Here is a 22,733-nt window from a genome sequence, read left to right as displayed (position 1 = left end):
TTTTACAAATAACTTCTTAAATTTAAAAATTAAAACTTTTCTCCATTTTCTCTCTTGTGAGTATGCAGAATATGCTCAAGCAACATTTGCAGTTTTGGTAGGACAGAGGGTAAAGAACAAGATTTTCTAGGGTTTGTTTTCCCCTCCACTGACAACATGTATTCACACAAAGAGCCAGAAAATTTGTCTCCAAATAGTGGAAGATTTGCAATCAAACCATGACAATTGGCAATGTGGTTACAGCAGACAGTTCTTTGGCACCTACTGCTTTCCAGGACTCTTTCCAGCAGTCCTTGACCCCCCACTTCCCAAAATACACAATTTCCAGCTCACTACTGGGTCACTGTCTTTGAGAGAGCCCCTTTAGCTCTCTTCTGGGCCAGCTTGTTCCCCTCCCGTGGAGAGTCACTCCTCTGACAGCTTTCTTGCTTGCTCAGCAATCTGTCCAGTTTCTTGTCACCAGACTCCTACCTGGCCCGTAATCTAGGGCAGCCAAGACCTCAGGCACATCTGCTATCTCTAGACTTGAAATCATCTCCTGATGCTGATTTTTTTCAGGCTAAGCTTCTGCAGTAGTCTGTAGTATCTTTGCTGATTCCCCAGGCTCACTGGGTGGGAGAGATGTAGTTCTTCACAGAGTAGTTATCCCTGATGTTTGTCACCAAGCTTCTGGGTTACAAGGACTGGGAGGAGGAACTATCCTGCCTTCCTTTTTGTCTCAGTTCCATGAGACAAAAGGGGGGGGAAAAAATTGACATTTTCTGCAATTGGTCAGTCTGCTCATTTTCCCAGATACTTCTGATCCTGTCTGGCAATTTCCCCTCCATTTTCCCTGGCAGTCTCCCCATGGAACAAGTGTCTCACTCCTTGGCTGGATGCTGCAGAGCTTCGTGTCCAGCGCCATTTGTTACCTGCTGTGACATTTATAGAAAAATGTGTATTGAACCTGGCTGAATGAAGAGGATGTGAGAGACCAGAGTAGGGAAGCTTCTGTGCCCAGGCAAAAAAGGAAAGAGAAGCAAAAAATATATTTTTTTAAGTATCCCTTTATTTAATAGCTTTGCATGGAGCTAAACCCAGAAATTCACCTCCATTCTTTTCTCTTTCAAAATAAGCATTTCACAAAAACTTCTACTTTCCAGTTACTCCATTTTGATATTTTAACACTTCTTTTACTTTCACTCTTATTCAATATTTCACTATTGTCTTATTTTCATCAAAGGCATGAAGAAGAATAAATACATTGCATTAGGAGGAAGCAAGGATGATTCCACCCAACAGGAAACCCACTACTGAAGGGACCAGCCTCCTTCTGCATCTTGGTATATATCCAGAGCTGTGGTCACACTCCAAACAATCCTGTGATTTTTTAGTTCTTTTTTATGTGTTCAATCTATTTTATACTTGTAATTAAGGCTTGATAATGAAATTGAAGTCAGATTCTAGACCCTGCCCTGAACTGCCAAGCCTTCCCCTGGAGAAGAGAAACTGTTCTGCAGCCACCTTCCTCGTAAGTATTACCAAGTTGTGAGTTGGGTTTTTCTTTCAGGAAGTCAGACAGTGCCAGGGAGGTGTCTGTAAAGGGCCTAAACACCAAGCAGATCATTTTCCATCTCACATACAACATTTAAACCAAGGAAAATGGGAGAAAATTAACTGAAGAGACTTCTGTCCTTTTAATATAAAATGTGAGCATTGTCCTGTTGTTTAAACATAAGATGTTTTGGGGTTTTTTTTGTCATTTCTTTAGAAATATTGCCAAGAGCATCAGCTCTTAAGTTTATGAGTGCTCATAGTAATACAATTCTATGAACCCTACAGAAACAATTTTGTTTAACTTTCTAGAAGTGCCACAAAGCCAAACTTCTTCCTACACTCATTCCTCCAAAAGCAAACACAACTTATATTTGGGATTCTACAAAGAGTTCTTTAACAGGAACTAGTATGTTTTCAAGCATGCATTGTATTTGCTGGCACTTTTACAAGGATATCTGCAGCCTGAGGCTTGTGGTATCACTACTGTAAGATGCAGGCTATGAAGGATAAGCATAGATTCTGGAACAGAGGTAGAATGACATGGAAAATAAATTAACTCAGCCATTCTTGCAATGAAAAAGCTTTACTGCAAGAAGTGTGCCAGACCCACTGCTCTGAGTTTGATGCCATGCCCCTGATATTGTTGCATTGCCTTAAGTAGCTCTTAAATCCTTCCTTCCCCATGAGCAACTAAGGATGCTGCTGCTCCTACTGAAAACATCCACAGTTTGAAAATGATGGACAGAGTCAGAAGGAAAAGACAGTTAATTTAAGCACAAAAAATTGGAATGTCAAGTGTCTGAAACAGGAAGGATTTAGACAATCTGCTGGGCAAATGTTTCACTCTCATTTTCTTATCTGTTAAAGCCAACCTTTCACAGTGGTGGGAAGCACAGAAAGGTGACAGGGCTAAGAGAAAAATAAATATAAACCCCAATTCTGACCAATAGAACATTGAAATCTTGTTAACTAATTAAATTCTGCTATATCCAGCCACATATATGCTGTGGATGTTCATATACTTTTCAATATGTTATTTATGTTCCTTGGAGAAAGCAAATGTTGTTTTCATTTGAGATAACATTGCAGCAGTTATATATGTCCTTTGTCAGTATTACTTGAGTAGGAGAAAAAACAGATGGTTCTTTCACACTGAAAAAGGCATGTACTACATTCTGAGCTTTAATATGATACCCACAGCCTTGAGTAACAAAAGAATCCTTAAGGAATTTATTGTTAATTGAACTATGCTGATTCAGACAGAGACAAGATTAAGTGGAAGCTTTATTATAGTTTCAGGGTCTGCCTTCTTCTAGTCCTGTTGGTATTGCCTTTTCTGATACTGTTCAGCCTTTCCCATGTCATTAGGCAGAAGTCCAGAAACTGACATTTTCTGCAATTCTACTGGAAAATAAATGTCATTTTAAGATAGATTAATCAGTTGTATTATCAGCTTCTGGATTTGCAGGAGATACAGCTGACTGCATGAAGACCTGTACCCAATACTGATGTAAATCTCATTATACAAAACACAGATATTGAAGTTTCTTGCACCTTTGTATAGTTCCCAGTGTACCCGATGTTCCTAGAATAATAATAAAAAAATACCCTTACAATTTAGATGCATGTATTAAATAACTAAAGGGTCATCAATCTGTTTTAGAATCTTGCATCTCAGACTCACATTTCCACTAACTTTAGTTATTAGTTTTTTTTTCTTACTACTAGAGAGGCACTAAAACAAGTCATTTCAGCCGGATTTATATTCTGGGAGTACTTTCTTTTAGATACAGCAAATGCTAAATTATGAACAGATATGGAGAAGCCAACCCCTTTATGAAGAGATACTGCCATTTTAACTCTTCTGGCCAGCACCAAAAATTTTAAAAGAGACATGTTTCAAGCAGTTGTATGCAGGAAGGAGGGAGCAAAGACATTTCTGCAACAGGTTCTGTTAGAACAAATATGAGAAAAATCCTTGTCCATATAGTTTATCCATTCTCCAAAATGGGCTGTTGTTAGCTCTGTCAGATGGTGATATTTTTGTCTTTCCACTATACCCAACTTATTCAGAATTCATTCAAGAGTGTGGTTTTTGACAAGTAGCTTAAGTCTTTCAAAACCATTTTCATTCAATTTCTATAAGTTCTGTGGCAGAGTTTCCTCACATAGAAGCCAGTTTTAAAAGTTATATAACTTTTACTCCCCTGTGCCATCATTTGCCTCTACAGCCTTGAAAATGTAAGACAAAAGACTACACTATCTTAAGGGGAAAAATGAGGAAAGTCAATGACAACACAACCATGTTTATCCTTCAAATGTCTGCAGCTTTAAAGTGACTTACAGCTTACATCTTTATCCTTGCAGACACACATTCAGAAAGAAAGTAATCTGTAGGCAATAAAAGCAAAGCACTTCACTAAACCAGGCCCTCGGCTCCTTAGGACAAAATTCAGCTAAACATTTTTGCAGGTTATGGCTGAGTTTTCTGAACACCTAGAAATGATCCATCATCCTTGTTATAGTACTTAGCCTGGGTGATCTGAAGAGAATCCATCAGCTTCAGCAAATTGAATTTTCCCCTTCAAGAAAGCCAGTGTTCTCTTTACATATCACTGTGCTCAGGTTTTAAGTAACACAAATCCTTTCTGTCTCTCACTGCATGTTTCCTTACTCTGAATCTATATTTTATTAAATACAAAATCTTTTCTCAGATAGATAACGTAAAGAAATCTAACCTGAATGCAAGGCAGATTTTCTTTTCTGTAGGTATTAACTGGAAAATTACTGTCAGCTGGGCTACACGATCTCTGCTTGTGTTTGCCAGGAGTGCTCGCACATTGCTTATCCTGGCACCTGGGTGAAAGTACTTTTAAGTGTTGATATCATCAAAAGAAAATGTGAAATATATTCTTGCAAATAAGGTTATTTATGGCTAAAAAATTATTTGTTTGGTTCAGTGAAAAGCAGTCTTCTTTTTCCCAAACCAAGTTTATAACCATGATCCAGGCCAGTGTACCCAATCATGAAGATTTGCAAGCCTCATACCTGTCCTGTCTCTGCTGAAGCTTATACCTTATCCCTATGAGATACATTTCATCTGCATTTGAAAAGCAAGGATTATGCCTGAAGCTTATGTGGCTATCTTTTAAATAAATTCTAGCTTTTATTTTGCAAAGCATTATTTTCTTACAGTGCACTTAAATGCCTTTCAAGCTGCCAACACCTACATATGCTTGCTAAGACTGGTATCAACACATCTGAAAAGTTACAGTGCTTCTTTACTGTGACAGGTACTCCTGATGTCAAGGAAAGGAAGAAGGGAAACTAGTGTGATTGCATGGAATTTATTGCTTATGCTGATAAACATCCACTCTGTAAGGAGTCTCAGCCACTGATCTCTCAGAGATTTGACTCAAAGAGGCTGCAGAACTGTGTTGGGGAGTCTGGTGGCCCATTCCCACCAGCACACAGGTTTGAGTTCCAGGATGTCAAGAGTGATTTCTTGTTGCATGGACAATTTGGAAACATATATCTTAATGATGTTTTATATCACATATTTGGGAGGTCATGGCTTCATAGGGTTTTTTCTGCTTTTTGTTAATAATGTGTGTGCTGGTTTGCTTGTGCCGTAACCATCAGTGAGGTGGTTATGAGCGTGAGTAAGCATGCAGCTTCCTCTGGACTTCAGGGATGGATGGCAGACAGGGACTGTCTGGAGCAGTGACCCAGATATCTTGCTGGCATGCAAATACAACTGGAGGTCAGTCATCTTACTCCATAAACAGAGAACAGAGGACATCCTAGGGCCTGTTGAGCTCTCCTGTATGGCTGCACACCAAGATCTCCCTGTGAGTAGGGATTCCTCTCCAGGTTACTTCTTGAGGTTGAGAGATTCTTTGCCACAACAGATTCTTGGTAAGAAATGCCAATCTTCTTTGAAATATTAGCTAAGGTGATACAAAAGGACTGGTTGTGTACATATAATCCTTTAGACATAAACTGTTGACCAATTTTGGATCTAGCTGTACCAAAATGTCCCTCTGAGAAGGAGTTTAGAAGACAAAGGGGCCCTGTTTGAACTCATCAGGAGGGTCCCCTTGACAGTTTTGCCTGACCCTGTCTCTGCAGTAAATAATCAAATGTACCTCACCACAATTTTTTTTTTAAACCATGGTCACCTTTACTATCAAACTTTGTTAAATCACTGGTTTATATCAATTAACATATTGCTGCTTACTTGCCCTCTGCTTACATACGCCCCCACATCAGGAAAGGGCTTCACTCCATCTGCAACAGTGTGTGATAAGAACAGAAATGTGTTTCCAATGGACTTTCCAAGTCTGTTCACAGCAGCAGATCTCTTCCTGATTCAATGCACTAACCTTTTAATTTTTCTGGGGTTCTTCAAAAATGATAAAATCAGAGATGTCATCTTGTTTTTAAAAGTCAGAGAATTTAATAACATAGTAGCCTGCATTCTTCAAGACTCTTTTTGGTAATATTTTAGGCTGCACAGTCCAAGACTCAGACTTAGGATATTAGACTCCTTTTGCGGTTCTTTAATCTCATTAATAAATTTCACACTTTATGAGTTTCTGCTTTAATGATTTATATTGTGCCTACTTCCACTGAGGCAGGAACAAATAAAGGCAGCCCATCATTTTGGACACACATATCTTCCTCTCCCCACTCCCTTAGAACCCTGCTGTTTTGCTTTGATGAGCAACAAAAGCAAAATATCCTGAAGTAGATCAGCTTTCAGACCTAATAATACAAAATGCAAACATTGTGTGTATATACATATATATATACACATATATGACTATGTCTGTAAATTCCTATGCATATATGATCTAGCACATGATTCAAATTAAACAATTTAATTTACAAAAATGAACCTTTCAATATGTTCTGGAAGTCAGTAAGACATAGAAGGGCTCAGGGAAACAATTTTTTCCATCTGCCTTAGGTCTGGAAAGCTGCTTATAACACAAGCTAATTAAGATCTGCAGATCTCTGAGGAGAAAGTAACTGACTATTATAAACACACAGTCATTAAAAAGCACCCAAGCCTACCTTTAGCAACAGAATAGAAGCTGAATAAATGGCTTACCAATAATACATATGAAGAAAACTTTTGGCTTGCTTCTCTTTTCAGGAAGAGATTTTGATTTCTGCAAATGGTGTGTTCATTCACAGACAATCACCAAGACACTGGATGCTTGAAAGATGACAAGAGTAAATACAGACAGAAAATCACAGAGAGGTATTCTAGGATTCACAGGGCTTCATTACCAGAACAGATATTAGAAGCTGCAGCCTGTTATGTTTCTAAAAGCCATTAGTCCATTAGTGATGTCCAAAATCACAATTCATCTGAGTCACTGTGATACTACGAAGAGAGGTGAGTTGCACAATCAGTTGAGGCCCATCTGTCTCCTGGCAGTCTGGGATATAGGTGAAACTGTAAATATCAGAGAGTTGTTAATGACTTCCAGAAATGCCCTAACCTGTCCTACCTGCAAAAGGAAAGTGCAGAGCAAAATGAGGTATTAAGATAAAGCATGAAAAACCTTGCAAAAAACTGTCAGTCTTAGATAACAGTGGGATAGGTAACAATGCCGTAAGAATAAAAGCACACATTCAAAAATTCAGTAGAAAAGAAACAGGTGCAGTGTCTTCCTTAGCAGAATAATCAGAACTGTTTTCTGTGACAATAAGCAAGAGCCCTCCATTTCAGTGTTAGTTACAAGGCATATGGATTTACAAAGTATAGTTTAATGAGAATCTAATGTCCATTTTATTAACTCCTAACCTCTCCTAATCTATTGTATTCATCTGACCCCTCCATGCAAGAATCAAAGGGTACTGCCATGTTATAATGTTATAAATCTAATTATCTTCCTAATCCTCATAAAGAGATAACAAAGACCACTTGTGTGCTGGAGGTAACACAATATGCTCACATCATATATCGGAGTATTTCCTGATGTTAAAATGGTAATGAATTCTCTATGGGTGCTAGATGAGTTTAATTATTGTACCCTCTGTGTGACAGAAGATGATCTTCATATTTTTCATTCAACCATTTTTATCTGAATCAATGAAGAACATTGAAAAACTAGCGATTGCAGCAAGACAGTAATCACAACAATAATTGGAACAACATTCCTTTAAGGTGGAATAAAACAGGACTAAATTTAAAATTATTTCTGAAAAATGCTAAAAAATTGCACCCTGGAAAGAGTTAGGTGAAGTGCCTCTGTAGGGTGATACCAAAATTGCATTTAGGAAAGCATGTCAGTGAAAATACATGTATAACAGACTCAAAAATGAACTTTTGTCACTATACTATGGAAAACATACAGGTTATTACTGAAAATATTATATTCCTTTGAGTCCCCATAGTAACATTATATTCTCATATCTCTTGGATAGCAGTTCTGGCTCACTGTTTTCAGAATTACATTGGACAAGTATTTTAAACCTCCAGACAATCCAGATAAGTAAGTAGAAAGAACAGGAATATTTTTTCCTGTGGTGACTGAATTAGAAAGCAGATCATATTATTAAATCTTGTCTTTACCTAAAATTTTTACCCTCACTTTGTATAAAACTTCATTTCCCAGAAAAAAAAAAAAAGACTGTGAGCAAATGGTATTTGTGACAAGTGAGCAGAGATACCCCCAGGTACAAGAGCCAAAAGATCTCTACCACAAACAATCAGTGTAGCAAATACCAACTGGCTCTTGTTAAGCACTGTGTGTGCTGTAGACAAGATGCTCCTAGAAACTCAAGTGCTCATGAGCTGATCCAATTAACTTCAAACAAAAAGGGTAAATTACAGTAGAACTTCAAGTTAACTGTTGTTCTCTTTTGAACAAATTTTGACAGTTTCAGAAGAAAATTAGTTATTGAAGTCAGCCAGGCTGATCATTTGGGTCTCAGGTAAGACAGACCTCTTTTTAAATCAGCAGCACAGAAATGTACACCTCAACTGTACAAAGCTTCTGGAAATAACTCCAGACCAAGATGGATTAATGACAGTGTCACCAAAATGAAATAAAACACTGACACCTCATATGAGGAAATACAGTGGGGAAATACATGTTACAGAGCAGTGTGGGAACACAGTGCAAAGCCTGAAGTGCCATGTTCAGCCATCCTTTTACTCATTTTAAAATTAGACAACCCTTGCCTCAAAACCACTAGAAGTGACAGGTTTGTTCCAGATTAAGCCTTAATGCTAAGTGATTACTCTGTCTCATTTTTTCAGTACTGGGGTAACTGTATTAGAAATGGCAAAGAAAAGTCACCAGCAGGAAAAACAAAAAAAAAAAATCTGGAAATGGGAGATAGCAAAGTGTGGAAAATGGAAGAAAGAAACTGTGAAAATGGAGGCTATGAAACTCCTCACCTATGAGAAAGCTAAATTCAAGCCCTGAATACTCTCACAGTGTGAGGGCACATATTCTCCAATACAGCAGACAGAAGAAATCAGAACATGAAACACATTGTAGCAAGGGATTTAAGTAAGTCAACTGACCTGACAGAGGTAAGGCAATGTATGCTAAAAGTAGTAATCCTTTAAATGTATTTATTTATGAAATTGCAGAAAAGAAGGAGAAGTTATCTGTCCACTTGCAGATCAGTCAGATACAGGTCATATGGAAGGCTTCAGAAAAATTAAAAATCAAGGCACTAAAGACAAGAATGAAAATAGGAAGTAGGGCCAGATGCAGAGTAGATGTGCCACACTGAACTGGTATCTCTTTTTGAAATAGTAATTTTCTGGACAAAACACGCAGTAGAGCTCATCTCCTCTGATTTAAGCAAAGCATTTCATACCGTAGCACATGTGAAATCATTACCCAAGGAGGAAAAGGGAATTTGGATGAAAAATATGCTGAGTATCAAATGAGGAGTTGGCTGATTGGGCTGGTAGATGATGTACAAGGCTTCAGGGAGATAATCAGTGAGGTTTTTAAAGGATGACATGAAACTAATATTACCAGATCTATGGAAAATGTGTATTTGTACTGATGCAATTCTTGGAAGTCACTGAGGGTGTGGCTGAGCATAATGTTTCTTCCAGGTTGGTAGTGTTCCTTTGGAAAAAATCTCCAAGCTGGCCTTTTGTACCACTCTTCAATTCATCCCAAACAGCAATCTCACAGCACACACTGGACTCCCTCCAGAGGCAAATAAATGAGGAGTTGTCCTCCAGAAGCCCATAACATATTCAAGTCATCAAAGGATGTTCAGTCCAACCAGCCCAAGCGTGAGTTAGTCAAGCAAAGTCTCTAAAATGCAACCAGGAGGGACGGTGAGCCCAACAAGCACAGATCTACTCCTGCTGGGCTGCACTGACTGAGTAGGTAAGTGTCATCAATATAAAAGAGAGCAGAGGGAAAACTGAATTGTCCAACAGGCTGGAAGGAAATGGAATATAATAATAAAAGTGAAAAAAACATGTAATTCAGAGGCCAACACCATTTGCTTTGCCAAAAGCATACAGTGTTGCCTACAAAGTAGGAACCTATTCTGAGAACAAAAAGATCCTAGTACTAAACCAGTTGTATGGTGAATCACAGGATACCTCTAAACAATTAAGTGATTAATTTCTTTAAAAATATGAAAAACAAACCCCCAGAAATGTCAGTATATTCACACAGGATATGAGATTATTCCTGGAACTATTTTTTTTAATAGTGGAGCCATTGGCTGTTACAATGAAATAACAGTGATGGTAAGAATTGCCAAATGATAAAGGAAATATATTTACTGGCAATTCATAATCAATCTGCAGTAATTTACAAAATTCTATCAGTGAACTGAAAAGCTTAGTGGAATTCATAAATGGATTAGATGTTTCTGTGGATGCTATCCTGAATAATTACATTAGCTGGAATAAAAGCTGGTAAGGGGAAACAATGGCTTTATGTTTCTTCATATGGACAATTCACAGTGGTTGTAAACTACTCTCCTCTAAAGCATTATCTACCTGAATTAGAACCAACACAACAGATTAGACATACAGGTTGTTTATTCAATAGAGTGAGTTGTTTGTTTGTTTGTTTTTGTTGTTTTGGATTTTTTTTTGGAGGGGGACCTTGAAGATCATCTAGTTCCAAACCCTGTGCCAGGGGCAGGGACATCTTCAACTCGCCACGTTTCTCAGAGCCCCAACCAGACCTTGAACATCTCCAGTAATAAGGCATCCATAATTTCTCCTGGCAACCCACTCCAGTGCCTCACCATCCTCACAGTAAACATTTTTTCCTAATACCCAATTCAAGCCTACTCACTTTCAATTTGAACATGTGTCCCCTTCTCCTGTCACTATGTGCTTTCGTAAATAGTCTTGCCCCATCTTTCTTGTAGGCTCCCTTCAGGTACTAGAAATCCACAATTAGGTCACCCTGAAGCCTTCTCTTTTCCAGGCTGAATAATCCCAATTCTCTCAGCCTTTCCTCATAGCAAAGATGCTCTAGCCGTTTGATCAACTTGGTGGCCTCCTCTGAACTCTCTCTCTAAGAGATCAATATCCTTCCTGTGCTGGGACCCCAGAGCTGGATACAGCACTGCAGGTGGGGTCTCACCAGAGCAGAGCAAAGGGTCAGAATTCCCTCCCTTGCCCTGCTGGCCACACTAGTCTAAAATAAAATTATTCTAACTATCCTGTTTCCATTCCTAATGAGACTTAGGGCTGTAATTCTGCCAACTGTTACTCAGATAGGTAATACTATAAAGAAATGGGCTTTACTGAATGTGTAAAATACTTGAGGTTTATTTCAGATACTGAATCCTGAAATACAAACCAATACGGCCATACAGAGAATATGGATGGAGCAATTAATAAGTGTCACTTGAAATTTAAACAGAACAACTGTGATAACTGCAATCAATTTGCTCCTGAGTTTAATTTGAAGAGATTTAGACAAAGGACATGAACTTGCCCTTGAGTAGTAAAATCATACTAATTGAAGCACTCCTACATTGTAATAGGCTATTTATTCCATGTGCACTCTCATATGCACATGCATAGTCTTGCTAAAAGATTTATACTTGCTCATCACAGCACCATATTTGGTAGGGAAATTAACAAAAAAAAAAAAAAAAAGAAGAAAAAAAAGAGTGCTGGGAAGGTGAAGGTGAAATTTCCTGGAAAGGATTAGAAAAAAAGCTCATATAAAGAAATAATTTAAAATATAAGACTAAAGTGAGCCAGGAACAAGCAGCATGAAGCTCTTTTCAGAGAGAAGCTGCTGCTGCTGGTTAATCTTATTTCCCAAATTTCTCTCTGTAGAAAGGACCAGCTATGCTGCATTTTAAGAATGAGCAAAATCAAACCTACATTCTGAGAAAGGCATTATGATATAGTTGCAAAAAAAATTTTGTTTAGGTAATGTGAGGCAGGACAGTTGTAGATGTCTACCTCCAAACCTAGCAACCTCAAGAATTCTGCTCGGTTAAGAAAATAAAATTCCATTTTCTTCCAAAACCATACTGATGGTGCCAGCTCACCTTTCCATCCTTTACACAGCTCCAGCCCTAGGACAGCCATCAGGATGAGTAGCACTGTGCCAAAAGGCTTCTGGTGGTAAGAAAACTCACGTCTTCCCATCCATTAAGCCATGTACAATTGAGCAGCTGAAAGCATTTGTCAGTCCCTCCTGCTGAACTGGGTACTGCTCTGCAAGGAAGGCTTTTGTTCATTGCCTCCCAAGGAGAGTAAACTGGAATCACCAGGGAGTAGTTAAAGTATCAACCTGTCAAGAACTCAAGACCAGTTTCAAGGATTTTATCCAGCAACCATTTCATGTAAAATACAGAAGCAATTCTGGAAGGGGTTGTAACCCAGCATTGTAACCCTATCATTGTAGATAGCGGCTCTTTATTTCCTGATAAACTTGCCCAAAAATTTGTGCTTTTTTAGGAGGGACAGACCTAACCATCAGTCTGATCCACAGGTAGTTATTAAGAAGGAGCAGAAATTACATTTTTTAAATAGTCTTAGGTAGAGAAAGGAGAAAACTCATTGTTTGTATGATCTAAATGATTTTTTATTTTTTGGAGTTACTACATATAAAGGATGCAGAACCATAACGTGTCCTCTGAATAGATATAAGGTTTAGCTGCTTATGATAGGAAAAAGTTTATGGTGTAGCTCCACAATTGCTCCCTCTGATGACAAAACTGTCCTGACTTTGGCTTCTTTTTCACCCTGCAATGTATCTGAGAAACTCATTGTGGGGCTGCACATCAATAATGGAAATCAAATTATAAAAAGGTCTGTGAACTGTATCAGAAACTGAATAAGATAATTATAGCCTAAATATAAAATTTAAGACATGCTTTTGTCTTTATCAGTTCCTTGCCAACAGAACATGGCTCCCATTTTGGCCACTGTAAGGTTCCTGTATACCCCTGTGTATTGCAAAGGGTCCAGACATCTTTGCTCTACTGCAGTTTCTGAGTTCTGTCTATGTTCAGGCCTCTTGAACATCCACAAGTTTTCTCAACCTGAGCTCAAGTTGGAACTACCTAAGGAATATGAAACTATGCAGTGTCCTACATGAACCCTGAAGGGAGGTGATCCTTCCCCCCTACACAGCACTGCTGTGGCCACATCTGGAATGCTGGGTCCAGTTCTGGTCCCCTCAGAAGAAAGGCGTGGACATACCAGAGCTGGTTGTGTGAAGGGCCACAAAGACAATGAAGGGACTTATGAGGAATGGCTGAACCAGCTGGGACTGTCTAGCCTAGAGAGGGCTCAGGAGATCTTGTCACTGTGTATAAATAGGAGGTACAGAAAAGGAGCCAGGCTCTGGAAAGAGTCAGGACAAGGGACAATGGGCACAAAGTGAAACACTGGAGGGAGCCTATGACCATTAGATAGCCTCTTTTCCTGTGAGGGTGACCAAGCATTGGCACAGGTCACAAAGGGACATTGTGAGGTCTCTCTCCTTGGGGCTATGCAAAACCATCTTGGCACAGTCCTGGGCAACCAGGTCTACGTTGTGAGACAGCTCTGCTTGAGCAGGAAGTGGGGTGGACAAGATGACCTCCACAGGTCCCTTTCAAACTCAACAGTCCAGTGATTACCTGAATGAAATACTTCATTTTATGTTAATATGGGAATATTTTTGTAGTAGGTCTGTCAACCATGAAGTTACTTTATATGCTGCTATTTTGATAGCTTTATCTTGGTAAATTTTTCCCAAGTGAGTATGTTTTTCAGTATTTATTATCTGTGTTAAAATTAAAAGCTCATCCCCTGCTATATTTACAAAGGAACTACCATTCCAGTTACCATATACATATGATAGTATGTGAAGTCTTTTAAGCTGTGATTTAATGTAGCTATTAAGGAAATAAAAAGCGTACATCACTTATGTCTTTAATAGTGTTTTCCATTTTTATAATAATACTTACTGCCAAATAAAAAGACCAGGACGTTTTTTTTTATACAAAGTTTCTTGTAGCAAAACCACTTTGAATACATTTCACATTTAATGGGTAAAAAAAGTATTCAGCCTTTCCAAGTGTAGACATGTCACTGAAATCAATTAGTCACGAAGAAATATCTTGTGGTGGGCTAAGTATTTAGGCACAATGTTGTGTGCAGTGTTATTATACACAATTATACTTTGATATGTAAGACTGGAGATCATAGAGGAAAAATCAGTTCTTACAATGGATATGTGTAGAGAGACATTTTATTGCAAAAAATAGCAAATGTCTTAAGAACACAAACCAGTGAGTTATTAAAAGCTTCATAGCAAAATATTTAGCCAACTCTGTTACAATATATAGTCTTGAGGTTCTAACAGTTAACACTATGCCTCAAATCACTGAGCAAGTAACGCTCCTGGTACATAAACATTGCACAGTTGAAATACGGAGCCAAATATTAAATTTTAAAAAAAAAAAAAAGAAAAAAAGAGACTGTATTTTATCCTCCATCTTTCATAATCTAAGTAATTGAGAAATTACAACATTTTAACAAGCTTGATTCTTTTTGGGAAAAGCCATTAAAAATAATTCCTGAGTATTCAGAGTAAGTGAATATATCAAATCCAACCAATTACGACCAACATCCTGTTGGGTGAGCCTTGCAGCTTTGAAGGGACGTTCTCTAGCGTGGCTGTAATGGCAGGATCATGGCCTAAACAGCAATGACAGACATTAAAACCTTCTGATACGCACATCCCAATTCTCCTTTTCTTTAGCAATAGCCTACAACTGTCAACTGTGAAGCTTGTTTTGCTGAGAAAAACATTGTTTCAAAAGTCAGCTCCTTTTGCAAAATCTTGTAATGCAAATTGACACAGCTAAGCCTTCGGTAAACCATCACATCAATTACTACGTGAAATATATAAATCAAAATTTAGGCAAGGGGCTTTCATACTATGTTAGTATATTGAATTGTATGCTTTGTATCAGTATTTTGAACATAGAGATCTAGTTATTTAGCATCTTGTTATTGTAATGAGAGGCAATATATTCATTCTCCATTATTGTCTTCAGATGCAAGTTAACAGTATCATCTTATTATACACCATATTTCTAAAATCCTGTTGGCATTCATAATCTTCCTAAGATTTTAATTAAATCTTTCTATTTTGATTTTAAAACTGTCAATCAAAGTAGTTCAGAGACTTAATCCCAGAAAAAAATTTCACATTTCTTACTTTATATATGCTCTTCCAGAATTACAGGATTAAATTACAATGGATGTAGAAAGATTACTGTACAAAGCATAGTTAATAATTCACAACACTGGAATTCAGCTTGATCAATTACAGTGAATTCACAAAAATGGTTTTATTATATCCACTCTTTTCTATCCACCCACCCCAGTATGTAAACAAGTTTCTCACAATGACAATGGCAAGACTGCAGTTACTGAGATGTACTGCATGTGAAAGACAACACCTAGGAATAAAGGCCTGGATTTGACAATTCCAGTACGTGTCCCTGCTCACTTCCCATTCTAGACCGCAAGACCACTGCTTTCAGTCTCTTGCAGTCTTTAACTCAAGAGAAATTACAGGTAAATTGAGCTTTTTTTCCCTAATGCAGTCTCTTGGAGTCAAATTGGTGAAAAGTAACATGCGTATATAGAACAAAAGAAATAGTGACTTGGAAATAATTGGAATAAGTCATAACAAAACTGTCCAAGCAATGATAATGTACAGTATTGCAGCTGATTGTTACTAAGACAAGAAACTTGGTATTACAAAGATGAATACCTCTGTTTGCACAAGCCAATTTTAATGAGTTATTAAGCATTTGGTTAAGAACAGGCTCGTACAGTCTCACTGAAAAGGAAACACTTGTCAAAATGCATTTTTTAAAAAATACCATATTACATCTTCTAAATTGCAATTTAAATATTAAAATCTTGTTTCAGAAGTTCCTCGCTTCAGGTTGTTACTCAAAAACTCATCATGTTCAAAACTCAAATTATTATGAGATCTTGATATCATAAGAAGCTTTTCCTTATTAGTAAAGTCTTTCTTGACTGCTGCTTGTGGCACAAGTAACCTATCCATTGGGTCCTCCTTGTTTTCTAGTTTCATATAGCCTTTACTGTTGCTCCGATCCAGTCTGGGCCAGCTGGGGTGTTTCCTTTGTTCAGCTTGGACAGTGAGCGTAGATGGACCCCTGTCCAAGTCCAGGGACTTAGAATGTGAAGACAGAAGATGCAAAGATGTGTTGGAACCAAACTGCTTCCTGGCAGCACCAGGAGATAAAAGCTTCCCTGTGCTTGGTCCGAGAGCCATGGAAGATTTGAAGGGATCGGATGGAGTGTCCACAAATGAATTGTGTCGTGGCAGCATGGAGGCGGCCGGTCTGTAGGATTCATTGGTATCAGCTAGTGGAATGGCCAGAGAATCCATTGACAGATTTCTAGACTGACCCCTGGTGATCTCTGAGTCCTCAGTTATGTTGTCTATACTGGGTTCATCGATAACACAGTTATTCAGTTTAATTACTGGAAGTGTGAAAGCACTAATGGAAGAAGATACAATGGATTTTGTTTCACACTTTATAGAGTTAGTGCTTTTGTCATCTGAAGCCTTGCTGGAGTGAGGGTAAAGTCCAAAGACTGAACCAGACTGCTCAGCCAGCAGAGGTGGCAGGAGGCTAGTGGTGGTCCTATCTTCATTTAGGGTAATCTCATCTTCTTCAGCAGAACTATCCATTCTGAGATTACTCTTGAAGCCAGAGAAAGGCGCAACCGTGTTCGCAGCCAGCCGTGACGCACAGGAGCTTCCACTGTGCCGGAGCTCTCCTTCCCCCAACAAGCCAGTGTAGGCACCGCTCAGCTGCTTTTGTTCCCTGATCTTCAGGGTGTGGATGTCTATTACTGTGGAGTATATGTCTCTCATGTGTATTATTTTTGTTTCTTTGTCACGGTTTTCATGCAGAATGGCATTTGCACAAATAAAAATGAAGATCCCAATGCCCATAGTGAAAGGGCCCAGCATTTTCATCTTATCTGAGTGCATGTGCTGTTCAAAGAAGCGAAGTAAAATGCCCCCTTGGCTTCTCGAGGTCCGGGTTTCATTTACAGATGGATTGTCTTCAGATGCTAACAGCTGTTCCTTCTGGGGCCAGTAGCCAAGGATGGCCATTGCAATTCCAAAGAATGCAATAAGCACTCCCAAAACAAGAAAGAATCCCGATGGAGAATAGAGACGGATTTTGCCCCTGACAATTACTACATCTGTCCTGGGCCGGCGTCTAACTGGTTTCTTCTCCTCAGGAACTGGTACTCCAGCAAGATTTACATGTTGCTGAGATCTGGCAGAGTCTTGCCTTTTTAAGGCAGCCAGTCCTGTTATGACTCCTCCAGTTGCTATCATAGTTCTGTATTGTGCCCTGGAGGAAAAAAGAAAAAAAAAAAGCAGAAATGTTGAGGCAAGCAAAGGTTGTCTCTACAAATATAAATAGCTTTTTGTTAATATGCTAATATTTCTTGGTAATTAAAACACTCCTGATGATAAAAAAGCTACTACCATAGCCCCAGTTGTGATATAATGGCAGTTTTGTGATTCACATGGTATCCTAAAAAAAATGATTTTCCAGAAGTCCTTTTTCACTGTAAATATAGATAATAAAGCTTCCATCAGTAATACAGAGAGTAAAGCTTGTGCTCTTAGTGGTGGTATATCAGGACTAAAGATAAAATATCCAGAAGTCTTAACAGAAAATTTATCTCTGAACTGGTCCAAAGCAAAGTCAATAATATATTATTACCTTGTTGATAATTTTAGCACTTTAGCTACTAGTTCTTTTTACAATTTCTGAGACACAATGACTGTGAATACAATTCATTCTACATTTCCCCTTCAAGCGATATTTCCTGGTATATTTCAGCATATATTCATACATATTTATTGCAGTATTTAAATAAGCTTTCATTAAGTCTATTCAGAGTTTCTAAATCTCAGCTAGAGAATCATTTTTGCCTTTCTTACTAACACATTCCTCGCATATCTAGAAATTTTTGCCATCTTGTTTGTTCCTCTTAGACTATACGTCAAAAATCTCCATAAAGTTTTATCAGACAAGAAATTTTTATAAATTAAAAATTAGTAATTTCAAATTTTCTTAGTTTTATGAGGAAATTTTATTTCATTTTGGATTTACTTTGGTACCTGATTGCCTATTACATGAGAAACATTAACCAGCAAAGGTTTAAAAGAGAAAGTCATATTTGATAGATTTTTATGAGCAAAAGTTACAAATGAAACAGCACAATTCAGGATAGTTCTATTTTACAAGGCATTTTTGACTCAAAAATAGTTTCTGTGATTAATTAACTAGTATTAGAATTAATTAGAGATGATATTACAGAGTAAAATTAAGGTACTGTAAGTTAGGCATGAAAAAATTATGTCCTCTTTGGCAGTGTTATGCTCAGAGATAAAGAAAGGCTGTCAGCCTGTTGCAGAGGAAAAGGCTCTGTGTCAAAGCTGGGGGCAGTTTAAGAAGCAAAACCAAAGTGGGAAAAAAGTGAGTGAAAAAAGAGAGGTGCTGAAAAGCACAGCTAAAGCAAATTGGTGACTACTTGCAATTTACAGGCAGTGATTTCCATCAGGTCTTTCTAACTTGTCATTTTGTTTTAAATTTTAGCAGTGCACCTCTGGGAAAAAAAATAAATTAGCTCTCTTGTATTAGGAGAAACAGACAGACTCTGTTATGATACAACACCATCACAGATTTCCAACATTACAAGCAGGTGTCACATAAGCACATCTACAAACAGCAATTGGCCCAACCCACCAAATATGAGCTGGATTATGAAATTAATAAGGCACTTGAAATAGATGGCCAAGTGGAAGGAAATTTGAAATACCAATTCAGATGACAGACAGAAAGACTAACAATCTGAATTCCCTCCTTGCATCCTCACTATGGAAGGACAGAGGGCTTCCTCTCTTTCTGGGAAAGCTTTCCTTTACAAAGGAAAGACCTGAAAAGGTCTAGGCTGCTGAGTATACTGCATTTTCTGAATTTTTGCAAGAGAAATCATGACATCATTCCAAAATCTCAGAAATGTCACTTGTACTCTCAGGTTTCATGTTTATAATCTCCTTGGGAATTTTCAGACTTTGTAATTAATTTCCTTTTTGATTCTACATAAAAAGATGTGGCTTTTTTTTAAAGATAACTATTTTTAAACACTCCAAAGAAAGCTATTTGACATTGACAGTCTTTCAAACTTTCTCATGTGCTTACATGGATTTCTGCCAAAACAAAAGTTCATTATTCTGTAAAAAAATGTTTTGAGTGTCTGGACAGAAATAAACAGGAGTTAGTAATTATAAAAGGTGTTGTATTTTTTCATGACTCAATTAAATGTAATTAGTTTTCTCTATGAAATAAATTAATTACAACACATCTTTACTGAAATGTAAAATCATTAACTTTAATCTAGTTTGTTCCATTAATCTTTTACAATTGCCAGACCTTTGTGGTGAACACGGAGTTTCCATATTCATGCGGTATTTTAGGCATACACAAACCCACTCTGTTCCTTCTCAGGGCTGCCAAGGAAGTGCACAGGTACAGCAGTTTAGTGCTAAATTCACACTGTGCCTGCTGGCAGGATTTGCTATTTTGTGTATGTTCTGTGCTTATCACAACTACCTGAACTGCACCAAAGGGTGAAGAGAATAAGCTTACATCTACTTGCTAAATATTTCAGACATACATCTAGCAAGACCTCCCCTCTAACTCCAAAAAGCAGAGCAAATAAAACATGCTTAAGAATTACATCTTGGAGCATCTTTCTGCAGAAAGTTCTCAACTGCAAATTTTACAGAAACTGGGAAACCGTATCTCAATTTCATTATTACCTATCACTTGAAGGACAGAAATTGAGATTTCTGAAAATGAGAGAGAAAGCAAGATCTCTCAAGGCACACAGCTGGGTTCCAAACCATTCTGTGATTCTCTGATTTCAGGGGAACACATTCCTCTCTCCTTTTAACTGCATCAGAAATTGGGCTCAGGGGAGAAAAAAGTCTGTCTGCCAAAAGTTACAAGCTTATTTTATACATAGGAAGAGTCTCTTTCCTATTTCTTGAGTTCACATCAATATTGCACTTTCTTTCACAGAAAAAAATCACAATCAAGTTTGTAAATAACGATTTGTAATAAGACAATTTTGATCTCTTCTGCATCTAATAAAATCAATACTGTTAAAATACATCATGGTATGAGATGGTTTCTGTTCATGCTGACAGCTTTACCAAACCAATTTCAATGAAGTGCATATTAAGATGAAAACCATATTTTAGAAAATATTGTATTTATAAGAGATGTTACAGATACATATGATTTATTCTGCTAAGCTGTTTAGTTTTGTCACATACTAGGCATAATATGAGTGCTGCTCATTAAATGCTGCTTAAAATAGAAATAGATTGCTGGAGTTCTGCCCTTCCATCCTTGAGGGAGGCCCACCAGGAGTCCCAGGACTCCCACACCTCCCACTGTCAGGCAATAGGACACCTGGTGGATGAAGGGGAGTGGAAATGGGTTCCCACCTGGGGATGTAATAAAAATTCCCCCCAACCCCCATCACCTACCCAGGTGCCACTTCAGAATAGGTAGGAGGCCCTGGATCTAGAGGGTCAGCCAGAAGATGTAGAAGTAAATTATCTGCCCAGTCAGCCTCCCATTTACACTTCATCTGTAGGACAGATCACCACCTCTGACATCAAAAAGAAGAACGGTAGTTGAAGTGGGTTACTCCCTTCTGAGGGGAACAGAGGGCTCCATATGTTGACTGGACACATCCCACAGGGAGGTCTGCTGCCTCCTGGGGCTTGGGTAGGGGATATCACTGAGACTTCTTGGCCTGAATCGGCCCTCTGATTATTACCCACTGCTGATACTCCAGGCTGGCAGTGATGAGATTGAAAAGAGGAACATCAAGGCATTTTATGATGTTGTTACAGAGCAGCCCTGACACTAGACCTTGTCAGCCACTCAAAGATCATCCAGGAAAAGCCCATCTTGGCAGAGATCCTGTGAAGCAGCTCCTGACCACTCTCACTCTCTCGGCATTATTTGCACAAAGAATGATTCAGGCTCTTGACAGTTCACTTGTAACCTCTTCAGTGACCACTAGCAAGATGTACCTGACCTTCCATCCAGTACACAGGCTAAACACAGTCCTCTGGAAATGCCTTAAAAAATCCAGCAGCAGACAGAGCAACAGGTTGCTACATGCCCCTTTAGTACGAATAAAGGATGGACCCTTCAGCAGAAACTACTGATAATGAGCCATGCCAAATGGAGACAAAGGGAAAGACCTGGATAAATGTGGTGGGGATGCCAGGTCCCCCACAAAGGTGCTCTGTCACTGCCCTCCTGAACTGGTTGGGGGAGAGAAAATATAAGAAAAGGGCTGTGGATTGAGATCAGGGGAGTTCAGTCACCCACTGCTATCATGGACAAAACAGACTCAGCTTGGGGAAATTAGTTTGAATTATTACAAATCAAATCTGTGCAGGATGATTAATAATAAAAAAAAAAAAATCTTAAAAATACCTTCCCTCCCACACTTCTCCCCTCTTCTTGAGCTCAGCTTCCCTCCCTGTATACTCCACCTCCTCCCCACAGCAGTGCAGGGGGGCAGGGGATGGAGGCTGCAGTCACTTCAACACATATCATCTCTGCTACTGCTGCTTCCTCCTCAGGGGGAGGACTCCTTGCACTCTTGCTCTGTTCCAGCGTATGGTGGGAATGTGTATGGTGTACTCCCAGGGAATACATTCCTTCAGGTACAGCCTGCTCCAGCATGGGACCAGCAAGGAGTCAGAAGTCACAGCAAAACTCCAGCAGGGGCTCCTCTCACCACAGGTCCTGCCAGGAGCCTGCTCCAGCATGGGCTTCCCACAAGGTCACAGCCTCCTTTGGGCATCCACCTGCTTCAGGAGGATCTCTGCTCCTCTGTGGACCTCCATGTGCTGCAGGGGAACATCCCGCCTCACTGTGGTCTTCACAGGATGCAGGGGAATCTTTGCTCTGGCACCTGAAGCGCCTCCTCCCCCTCCTTCTTCACTGACCTCGGGGTCTGCAGGTTTGTTCCTCTCACATAGTCTCAGTCCTCTGGCTGCAGTTGCCTTTTTTTTTCCACTTCCTCAATCTGTCATCCCAGAGGTGCTACCACCGTTGCTGATGGCCTCAACACTGGCCAGTGGCGTGTCCATCTTGGAGCTGACTGATGTGTCTACTGGACAAAGGGGAAGCTTTCAGAGGTTTCCCACAGAAACCTCCCCTGTAGCCCCCCCACTGCCAATATTTGCCACACACACCCCATACAGTAACATCTGCAGAAGTATGTGTTGGTAAGGAGCCATGAGAGGGACTGCTGCTTACCTAATCAGAGAACAGCAGAGCCAGAGACACAAATTCATTCAGGAAGTTTGCAGACATGACACAAAATGGGTAATGGTATAACAAAAGTCACGCTGGGATCTGGAGTTGCACTGGCTTTTTCCTGATATTACACTGGCTATAAAGGCTGAGGCTGCCAGAGAGGCTGGAAGGGATTCTCCTTTATCACCTTTCCATATTGGGAAAGGCTGTTCAGATGCTCAAGGAAAGGAAACTTAAGAAAGAAGGTAAAAACAGCTCATAGTATGCTGTGAGTAACCATGAGT

The 22,733-nt window shown here is 39.0% G+C and overlaps 1 protein-coding gene and 1 long non-coding RNA gene across 2 annotated transcripts in view; both read right to left on the bottom strand.

Moving 5' to 3' along the window:
* Window positions 1-1,030: 1,030 nt before the first annotated feature.
* Window positions 1,031-12,275, bottom strand: LOC111927247 (uncharacterized). The gene is made up of 5 exons (XR_002863475.2): window positions 12,067-12,275; window positions 6,835-7,003; window positions 6,653-6,760; window positions 5,777-5,826; window positions 1,031-5,486 (listed from the first exon to the last, which is right to left on the bottom strand). It is a non-coding gene; the product is annotated as an uncharacterized LOC111927247 (long non-coding RNA).
* A 1,968-nt stretch (window positions 12,276-14,243) lies between these two features.
* The window catches only part of TMEM200A (transmembrane protein 200A), a 54,210-nt gene continuing 45,720 nt past the window's right edge, over window positions 14,244-22,733 (bottom strand). The window contains exon 2 of the mRNA XM_086877055.1: window positions 14,244-17,433. Coding sequence (XP_086733181.1) covers window positions 15,942-17,417 — 1,476 coding nt within the window. The 5' untranslated portion in view covers window positions 17,418-17,433 and the 3' untranslated portion in view covers window positions 14,244-15,941. The remainder of the gene's footprint in view (window positions 17,434-22,733) is intronic.

The sequence above is a fragment of the Cyanistes caeruleus genome, chromosome 2 (genome assembly GCF_971803275.1).
Source record: "Cyanistes caeruleus chromosome 2, bCyaCae1.hap1.1, whole genome shotgun sequence".
Classification (NCBI taxonomy): domain Eukaryota; kingdom Metazoa; phylum Chordata; class Aves; order Passeriformes; family Paridae; genus Cyanistes; species Cyanistes caeruleus.
The sequence above is the reverse complement of the archived record's forward strand: the minus strand, read 5'-3'. Positions and strand labels throughout refer to the sequence as shown.